The sequence below is a fragment of the Epinephelus moara genome, unplaced genomic scaffold (assembly GCF_006386435.1).
Source record: "Epinephelus moara isolate mb unplaced genomic scaffold, YSFRI_EMoa_1.0 scaffold951, whole genome shotgun sequence".
Classification (NCBI taxonomy): domain Eukaryota; kingdom Metazoa; phylum Chordata; class Actinopteri; order Perciformes; family Serranidae; genus Epinephelus; species Epinephelus moara.
Window position 1 is genome coordinate 6345 of NW_026082929.1, and position 9880 is coordinate 16224.

Here is a 9880-nt window from a genome sequence, read left to right on the forward strand (position 1 = left end):
GATTGTTGTAGATGTTCCCTGGCTAGTCAGTGGGAGATGAGTTGAGGAAGGTAATTCAGTACTTGTTGAGGGTTTTATTGTCGTAGGAGATGTAGGTTGTTGCGTTGTCGATGAGGACATCATTGTCGTAGATGTTTCCTGGCTAGTCATTGAGAGATGAGTTGTGCTGGTTTTTGCCGGTGTTGTTTCAGTTTCGTGTTTAGTTGATGTCTGAGTGGAGTGAGTAGTATTTGTAGGCAATGTGGGTGGTGCACTTGATGAGACCTCTGTTTTTGTGGTGGGATTGATTGTTGTTGTGGAATGTTTACTTCTGGTAGTCTCTGTGTTGCCATTTGTGGTGAGAGTTGAGGCTGAGGAAGGTAATTCAGTACTTGATGTGGGTTTTATTGTCGTAGGAGATGTAGGTTGTTGCGTTGTCGATGAGGACATCATTGTCGTAGATGTTTCCTGGCTAGTCATTGAGAGATGAGTTGTGCTGGTTGTTGCCGGTGTTGTTTCAGTTTCGTGTTTAGTTGATGTCTGAGTGGAGTGAGTAGTATTTGTAGGCAATGTGGGTGGTGCACTTGATGAGACCTCTGTTTTTGTGGTGGGATTGATTGTTGTTGTGGAATGTTTACTTCTGGTAGTCTCTGTGTTGCCATTTGTGGTGAGAGTTGAGGCTGAGGAAGGCAATTCAGTACTTGATGTGGGTTTTATTGTCGTAGGAGATGTAGGTTGTTGCGTTGTCGATGAGGACATCATTGTCGTAGATGTTTCCTGGCTAGTCATTGAGAGATGAGTTGTGCTGGTTGTTGCCGGTGTTGTTTCAGTTTCGTGTTTAGTTGATGTCTGAGTGGAGTGAGTAGTATTTGTAGGCAATGTGGGTGGTGCACTTGATGAGACCTCTGTTTTTGTGGTGGGATTGATTGTTGTTGTGGAATGTTTACTTCTGGTAGTCTCTGTGTTGCCATTTGTGGTGAGAGTTGAGGCTGAGGAAGGTAATTCAGTACTTGATGTGGGTTTTATTGTCGTAGGAGATGTAGGTTGTTGCGTTGTCGATGAGGACATCATTGTCGTAGATGTTTCCTGGCTAGTCATTGAGAGATGAGTTGTGCTGGTTGTTGCCGGTGTTGTTTCAGTTTCGTGTTTAGTTGATGTCTGAGTGGAGTGAGTAGTATTTGTAGGCAATGTGGGTGGTGCACTTGATGAGACCTCTGTTTTTGTGGTGGGATTGATTGTTGTTGTGGAATGTTTACTTCTGGTAGTCTCTGTGTTGCCATTTGTGGTGAGAGTTGAGGCTGAGGAAGGTAATTCAGTACTTGATGTGGGTTTTATTGTCGTAGGAGATGTAGGTTGTTGCGTTGTCGATGAGGACATCATTGTCGTAGATGTTTCCTGGCTAGTCATTGAGAGATGAGTTGTGCTGGTTGTTGCCGGTGTTGTTTCAGTTTCGTGTTTAGTTGATGTCTGAGTGGAGTGAGTAGTATTTGTAGGCAATGTGGGTGGTGCACTTGATGAGACCTCTGTTTTTGTGGTGGGATTGATTGTTGTTGTGGAATGTTTACTTCTGGTAGTCTCTGTGTTGCCATTTGTGGTGAGAGTTGAGGCTGAGGAAGGCAATTCAGTACTTGATGTGGGTTTTATTGTCGTAGGAGATGTAGGTTGTTGCGTTGTCGATGAGGACATCATTGTCGTAGATGTTTCCTGGCTAGTCATTGAGAGATGAGTTGTGCTGGTTGTTGCCGGTGTTGTTTCAGTTTCGTGTTTAGTTGATGTCTGAGTGGAGTGAGTAGTATTTGTAGGCAATGTGGGTGGTGCACTTGATGAGACCTCTGTTTTTGTGGTGGGATTGATTGTTGTTGTGGAATGTTTACTTCTGGTAGTCTCTGTGTTGCCATTTGTGGTGAGAGTTGAGGCTGAGGAAGGTAATTCAGTACTTGATGTGGGTTTTATTGTCGTAGGAGATGTAGGTTGTTGCGTTGTCGATGAGGACATCATTGTCGTAGATGTTTCCTGGCTAGTCATTGAGAGATGAGTTGTGCTGGTTGTTGCCGGTGTTGTTTCAGTTTCGTGTTTAGTTGATGTCTGAGTGGAGTGAGTAGTATTTGTAGGCAATGTGGGTGGTGCACTTGATGAGACCTCTGTTTTTGTGGTGGGATTGATTGTTGTTGTGGAATGTTTACTTCTGGTAGTCTCTGTGTTGCCATTTGTGGTGAGAGTTGAGGCTGAGGAAGGTAATTCAGTACTTGATGTGGGTTTTATTGTCGTAGGAGATGTAGGTTGTTGCGTTGTCGATGAGGACATCATTGTCGTAGATGTTTCCTGGCTAGTCATTGAGAGATGAGTTGTGCTGGTTGTTGCCGGTGTTGTTTCAGTTTCGTGTTTAGTTGATGTCTGAGTGGAGTGAGTAGTATTTGTAGGCAATGTGGGTGGTGCACTTGATGAGACCTCTGTTTTTGTGGTGGGATTGATTGTTGTTGTGGAATGTTTACTTCTGGTAGTCTCTGTGTTGCCATTTGTGGTGAGAGTTGAGGCTGAGGAAGGCAATTCAGTACTTGATGTGGGTTTTATTGTCGTAGGAGATGTAGGTTGTTGCGTTGTCGATGAGGACATCATTGTCGTAGATGTTTCCTGGCTAGTCATTGAGAGATGAGTTGTGCTGGTTGTTGCCGGTGTTGTTTCAGTTTCGTGTTTAGTTGATGTCTGAGTGGAGTGAGTAGTATTTGTAGGCAATGTGGGTGGTGCACTTGATGAGACCTCTGTTTTTGTGGTGGGATTGATTGTTGTTGTGGAATGTTTACTTCTGGTAGTCTCTGTGTTGCCATTTGTGGTGAGAGTTGAGGCTGAGGAAGGTAATTCAGTACTTGATGTGGGTTTTATTGTCGTAGGAGATGTAGGTTGTTGCGTTGTCGATGAGGACATCATTGTCGTAGATGTTTCCTGGCTAGTCATTGAGAGATGAGTTGTGCTGGTTGTTGCCGGTGTTGTTTCAGTTTCGTGTTTAGTTGATGTCTGAGTGGAGTGAGTAGTATTTGTAGGCAATGTGGGTGGTGCACTTGATGAGACCTCTGTTTTTGTGGTGGGATTGATTGTTGTTGTGGAATGTTTACTTCTGGTAGTCTCTGTGTTGCCATTTGTGGTGAGAGTTGAGGCTGAGGAAGGTAATTCAGTACTTGATGTGGGTTTTATTGTCGTAGGAGATGTAGGTTGTTGCGTTGTCGATGAGGACATCATTGTCGTAGATGTTTCCTGGCTAGTCATTGAGAGATGAGTTGTGCTGGTTGTTGCCGGTGTTGTTTCAGTTTCGTGTTTAGTTGATGTCTGAGTGGAGTGAGTAGTATTTGTAGGCAATGTGGGTGGTGCACTTGATGAGACCTCTGTTTTTGTGGTGGGATTGATTGTTGTTGTGGAATGTTTACTTCTGGTAGTCTCTGTGTTGCCATTTGTGGTGAGAGTTGAGGCTGAGGAAGGTAATTCAGTACTTGATGTGGGTTTTATTGTCGTAGGAGATGTAGGTTGTTGCGTTGTCGATGAGGACATCATTGTCGTAGATGTTTCCTGGCTAGTCATTGAGAGATGAGTTGTGCTGGTTGTTGCCGGTGTTGTTTCAGTTTCGTGTTTAGTTGATGTCTGAGTGGAGTGAGTAGTATTTGTAGGCAATGTGGGTGGTGCACTTGATGAGACCTCTGTTTTTGTGGTGGGATTGATTGTTGTTGTGGAATGTTTACTTCTGGTAGTCTCTGTGTTGCCATTTGTGGTGAGAGTTGAGGCTGAGGAAGGTAATTCAGTACTTGATGTGGGTTTTATTGTCGTAGGAGATGTAGGTTGTTGCGTTGTCGATGAGGACATCATTGTCGTAGATGTTTCCTGGCTAGTCATTGAGAGATGAGTTGTGCTGGTTGTTGCCGGTGTTGTTTCAGTTTCGTGTTTAGTTGATGTCTGAGTGGAGTGAGTAGTATTTGTAGGCAATGTGGGTGGTGCACTTGATGAGACCTCTGTTTTTGTGGTGGGATTGATTGTTGTTGTGGAATGTTTACTTCTGGTAGTCTCTGTGTTGCCATTTGTGGTGAGAGTTGAGGCTGAGGAAGGTAATTCAGTACTTGATGTGGGTTTTATTGTCGTAGGAGATGTAGGTTGTTGCGTTGTCGATGAGGACATCATTGTCGTAGATGTTTCCTGGCTAGTCATTGAGAGATGAGTTGTGCTGGTTGTTGCCGGTGTTGTTTCAGTTTCGTGTTTAGTTGATGTCTGAGTGGAGTGAGTAGTATTTGTAGGCAATGTGGGTGGTGCACTTGATGAGACCTCTGTTTTTGTGGTGGGATTGATTGTTGTTGTGGAATGTTTACTTCTGGTAGTCTCTGTGTTGCCATTTGTGGTGAGAGTTGAGGCTGAGGAAGGTAATTCAGTACTTGATGTGGGTTTTATTGTCGTAGGAGATGTAGGTTGTTGCGTTGACGATGAGGACATCATTGTCGTAGATGTTTCCTGGCTAGTCAACGGGAGCTGAGTTGTGCTTGGAGCAGGACGGAAGAATTCACACTGTGTGCCAAAAAACTGCCCAAGGCTTGAGTTAAAGCACCTGGATTGAAGGACCACAAGAAGAAATTATTTTAGTTTAATAAGCATGACCAGCAAAATCAAAATAAATTTAAGCTCCTTGCAAATAAACTGTTTTTGCTTACCGACAGGTTGGCCCTTTCTCGATGTCATTGAGACATTCTCCATGTTGATGACAGTAATCGGGGTTTGTTTTGCAGGGTCCAACACACTGCCATTGCTCGTTAATTATTTTAGCAGTGTAATTAGCAAACTGAGAGCAGTTTATAAAAGGCTCAAGATCTTGGATATCTAGTTGATAGAAAAAATAAAGAAATACATTTATATTTATTTTTTTTTAAAGAGTACCACAATACAAATATAGAAATGTTGACATATATTCATTGAATGAAGAAACATAGACTGTCCAAAACAGTAACAAGTCAAATCTGCATGTTAGAGCTGACACTTACATTTAATCTCAGGTTTCTGGAAGGTGAGTCCATTTAACAGCACCGTTGAATTATTAAAGGCCTGAGAAATCTTCTTGAGGTTACTTGTATTATTCAAGATATCCAGCAACACCCCATCAAGCTTAGTGTTCACAAACTGGATTTGTGTTTCATTATTTGGATAAATGTACTCCGCCTGGCTCTCTGCAACAACACTTCCTGATCTGCAGTAGAAAATAAAAAGATATTACCAAAAGAAAACAGCTTGTACTTGATAAAAAAAAGAAATTTAAATTATGTCATCAGTAAAGTTTAATGAACACCTACGATAAGTTGATGACTTTAACTTTTTTGAAGGTTTGTGGATCTGCTTCTCTGCACAGGGCTTCAAGCTACAACACATAAGAGATGTTATTATAGCAAAGCCATAACACTATATCATTTTGGGGATATTAACACCAAAAACAGCATATGTTTAAAGTATTAGTTATTGTAATTATTGCTCAGTAAAAAGTAATAAGGTATAGGACATGAGTAAACACTTATAAATACTATATATTACTTATCATTAAGTTATGCAACATAAAAAAAACATATTTACCTGCTTTTCTAATTTGTTGATGAAGGCTAATGACTGAGGTGAGTTTAGATTGTTAAAGGCCACCTGAAAAGTGATGTTGATTTTCAAAGTAATATTTGCTTTGTGAGTTGGTATTGCTCCTGTATCTGCAAGAAATGATGACATTACAAAAACATTATAGACATTTCATAAATATTTTACATTGAACACTGAGGTTAGGAATATATCAGTGCCAAAATCAAACATATTTAATTTAAACACACAACTGATATCTTATAAATGATCTCTGAATTCATTTATTCTCTTCAGTTGACAGAATATTTTGAAGAACTGTATCTGGACATGAAAAACCTCACCAACATGAGCAGGGGTGTCATTCTTTCCAAAAGAGCACGTATCTCCAAGGAGAAAATCAAAACAGTTGCACTGACATTCTCCAAGTGTTGAGTTGAATTTGCAAGTACCCCGAGTACAGTTTCTTTTACAGTCCTCACACTGAGGAGTTGTAGATGATGGCACAGTGACAGTAGGACTTGAAGAGGTAATAATGGTAGATGTTGATCGACTGACTGTTGTTGATTTGGTTGTGCTGGTGATTTTCGCTGATGTCAGAGATTTAGTTGTTGCTGTGGGTGTTGTCTTTGTAGCAGATGTTGATTGTTGTTCTGTTGACGAGGACATGATTGTTGTAGATGTTCCCTGGCTAGTCAGTGGGAGATGAGTTGTGCTGGTATTTGTTGGTGTTGTTTCAATTTTGTGTTCAGTTGTTGTTTGAGTGGAGTGAGATGTAGTAGGAGGCAATATAGATGGGGAACTCGGTGAGACCTCTGTGGTGGTGGGATTGATTGTTGTTGTGGGATGATTAGTGTTGGTAGTTCCTGTTCCTTCATTTGTGGTTTGGGTTGAGGCTGAGAAATGTGATTTAGTTGTTGCTGTGGGTGCTATTGTTGTAGGAGATGTAGCATGTTGCATTGTCGATGAGGACATCATTGTTGTAGATGTTTCCTGGGTAGTCAATTGGAGCTGAGTCGTATTTGTCAGTGTTGTTTCAGTTTTGTGTTCAGGTGATGTTTGAGTGAAATGAGTAGTTAGTGGGAGGACTGTGGAGTGTGAACTTGGTGAGACCTCTGCACTTGTTGGGGGGTTTATTGTTGTTGTGGAGTGATTAGTGTTGGTAGTTCCCGTTTCTCCATTTGTGGAGAGTACAGAGGCTGTTAATTCAGTTGTTGCTGTGGGTGTTGTCTTCGTAGCAGATGTTAATTGTTCTGTTGTTGGGGAGATCATAGTTGTAGATGTTTCCTGGCTAGTCAATGGGAGCTGAGTTGTGCTTGGAGCCGGATGGAAGAATTCACACTGTGGGCCAAAAAACTGCCCAAGGCTTGAGTTGAAACACCTGGATTGAAGAACCACAAGAAGAAATTGTGTTAGTTAAATGAACAATACCAGCAAAAATATAAGATAAAGTTAAGCTCCTTGCAGTTAAACTATAAACGTTTTGCTTACCGACAGGTTGGCCCTTTCTCGATGTCATTGAGACATTCTCCATGTTGATGACAGTAATCGGGGTTTGTTTTGCAGGGTCCAACACACTGCCATTGCTCGTTAATTATTTCAGCAGTGTAATTAGCGAACTGAGAGCAGTTTATAAAAGGCTTCAGATCTGTGATATCTGGTTGACAACAACAACAAAAAAAGTATTAATTGTTTTGTACAAGTATTACAAAACAAATATAGAAATGTTGACAAACACATACAGATCAGCCAAAACATTAAAACCACTGACAGGTCAAGTGAATAACATTGATCATCTTTACAATGCAATGTTCTGCTGGGAAACTTTGGGTCCTGACATTCATGTGGATGCCACCTGACACAGACCATCCACCCAAATGCCGCTGCAGACGAAGTACACCACCATGCTGATCTGGGGACTTTGGAGGCCAGGTCAATGTTTTGAGCTCTTTCTCTTGTTCTTTGGGCCATTCCTGAACAGTTTTTGTTGTGTGGCATGGGGGCCCACTGCCGTCAGGGAGTGCCTTTGTCGTGAGGGGGGTGTACTTGGTCTGTAACCATGTGTGGGTAGGTGGTTAATGTCAAGTAGCATCCACATGACTGCCAGGACCCAAAGTTTCCCAGCAGAACATTACACTGTAATGAGATAATCGATGTTGTTTACTCCACCAGCCAGTGGTTTCAATGTTTGGGCTGATCGGTGTCTATTGAATGAACAAACACTGACTGCAAAATAGTAACGAGTCAAATCTGCATGTTTAGAGCTGACACTTACTTTTAATCTCAGGTTTCTGGAAGGTGAGTCCATTTAACAGCACTGTTGAATTATTAAAGGCCTGAGAAATCTTCTTGAGGTTACTTGTATTATTCAAGATATCAGTCAAAACCCCATCAAGCTGAGTATTGACAAACTGGATTTGAGTTTCATTGTTTGTATAATTGTACTCTGCCTGGCTCTCTGCAACAACACTTCCTGGTCTGCAGTAGAAAAATAAAAAGATATTACCAAAAGAAAACAGTTTGTACTTGAGTAATAAGAGTTATTTAAATAATGTCATCAGTAAAGTTTAATGAACACCTACGATAAGTTGATGACTTTAACTTTTTTGAAGGTTTGTGGATCTGCTTCTCTGCATAGGGCTTCAAGCTACAACACAAGAGATGATATTACAGCAAGGTTTTAACAATAAATAAAGTTTTGAGATATTAACATTAAAACAAGTAACTGTATATAGTATCAGGAATTGTAATTACTTCCCAGGAAATAACAGAGCAACCAGTTATAAGACATGAGTGAGAACTGAAATTCGAAATACTAATAATCATTAATTTATGCAACAATAAGAAAGAAAAATTACCTCCCGTTCTAATTTCTCGATGAAGTCTAATGATAGATTTGATGTTAGATTCTTAAAGGCCACCTTAAAAGTCTCATTGATTTTCAAAGTAATGTTTGCTTTGTGAGTTGGTATTGTTGCGTTATCTGCAAAAAATGATGACAGTGCAAAAACATTATCAACATTGCAATAACAATAACATATATTAAACACTGAAGTAGAAAATATCAATGCCAAACTCAAGCACGACTGATAACAACGTAGTGCTAAAACTTTTTGAATTATCTCTGCATTCAATCATTCTTCAGTTGACAGAATATTTTGAAGAACTGTATCTGTATATGAAAAACCTCACCAACATGAGCAGGGGTGTCATTCTTTCCAAAAGAGCACATATGTCCAAGAAGAAAATCTTTACAGTTGCACTGGCATTCTCCAAGTGTCGAGTTGAATTGGCAAGTACCCCTGATACAATTTCTTTGACAGTCCTCACACTGAGGAGTTGTAGATGATGTCACAGTGACAGTAGTACTTGAAAACAGAACACTGGTAGATGTTGATCGAGTGATTGTTGTTGATTTTGTGGTGCTAGAGATTTTCACTGATGTCAGAGATTTAGTTGTTGCTGGGGGTGTAATTGTCGTAGCAATTGTGGAATGTTGCTTAGTTGATGAGGACATGATTGTTGTAGATGTTTCATGGGTAGTCAATGGGAGCTGAGTTGTGCTGGTAGTATTTGGTGTTGTTGGACTTTTGTGTGCAGGTGATGTTTGAGTGAATTGGGTAGTTACTGGAGCTATTGTAGATGGGGAACTTGGTGAGACCTCTGTATTTGGAGAGGAATTGGTTGTTGCTGTGGAATGTTTAGTTCTGGTAGTCTCTGTGTTGCCATTTGTGGTGAGACTTGAGGCTGAGGAAGGTAATTCAGTACTTGATGTGGGTTTTATTGTCGTAGGAGATGTAGGTTGTTGCGTTGTCGATGAGGACATCATTGTTGTAGATGTTTCCTGGCTAGTCATTGAGAGATGAGTTGTGCTGGTTGTTGCCGGTGTTGTTTCAGTTTCGTGTTTAGTTGGTGTCTGAGTGAAGTGAGTAGTATTTGTAGGCAATGTGGGTGGTGCACTTGATGAGACCTCTGTTTTTGTGGTGGGATTGATTGTTGTTGTGGAATGTTTAGTTCTGGTAGTCTCTGTGTTGCCATTTGTGGTGAGAGTTGAGGCTGAGGAAGGTAATTCACCATTTGTGGGTTTTATTGTCGTAGGAGATGTAGGTTGTTGCGTTGTCGATGAGGACATCATTGTCGTAGATGTTTCCTGGCTAGTCATTGAGAGATGAGTTGTGCTGGTTGTTGCCGGTGTTGTTTCAGTTTCGTGTTTAGTTGATGTCTGAGTGAAGTGAGTAGTATTTGTAGGCAATGTGGGTGGTGCACTTGATGAGACCCCTGTTTTTGTGGTGGGATTGATTGTTGTTGTGGAATGTTTAGT

General features: G+C 41.0%; 1 protein-coding gene across 1 annotated transcript; it reads right to left on the reverse strand.

Annotated features, from left to right (window-relative positions):
- Nucleotides 1-6469: 6469 nt before the first annotated feature.
- Nucleotides 6470-9076, reverse strand: LOC126387581 (mucin-3B-like). The gene is made up of 7 exons (XM_050040108.1): nucleotides 8752-9076; nucleotides 8418-8542; nucleotides 8142-8206; nucleotides 7835-8037; nucleotides 7051-7216; nucleotides 6663-6940; nucleotides 6470-6552 (listed from the first exon to the last, which is right to left on the reverse strand). Exons 1-7 carry the CDS (start codon nucleotides 9074-9076, stop codon nucleotides 6470-6472), a joined length of 1245 nt encoding a protein of 414 aa, XP_049896065.1.
- Between the last annotated feature and the right edge of the window lie 804 nt (nucleotides 9077-9880).

Excerpts from the sequence above, each read along its gene's own strand:
- LOC126387581 (XM_050040108.1), bottom strand. The coding sequence starts at position 9,076 with ATGTCCTCATCAACTAAGCAACATTCCACAATTGCTACGACAATTACA. Across the intron at positions 8,543-8,751 it reads TGACACCCCTGCTCATGTTG|ATAACGCAACAATACCAACT; the intron begins GTGAGGTTTTTC and ends CATTTTTTGCAG. Across the intron at positions 8,207-8,417 it reads TCGAGAAATTAGAACGGGAG|CTTGAAGCCCTATGCAGAGA; the intron begins GTAATTTTTCTT and ends CTTGTGTTGTAG.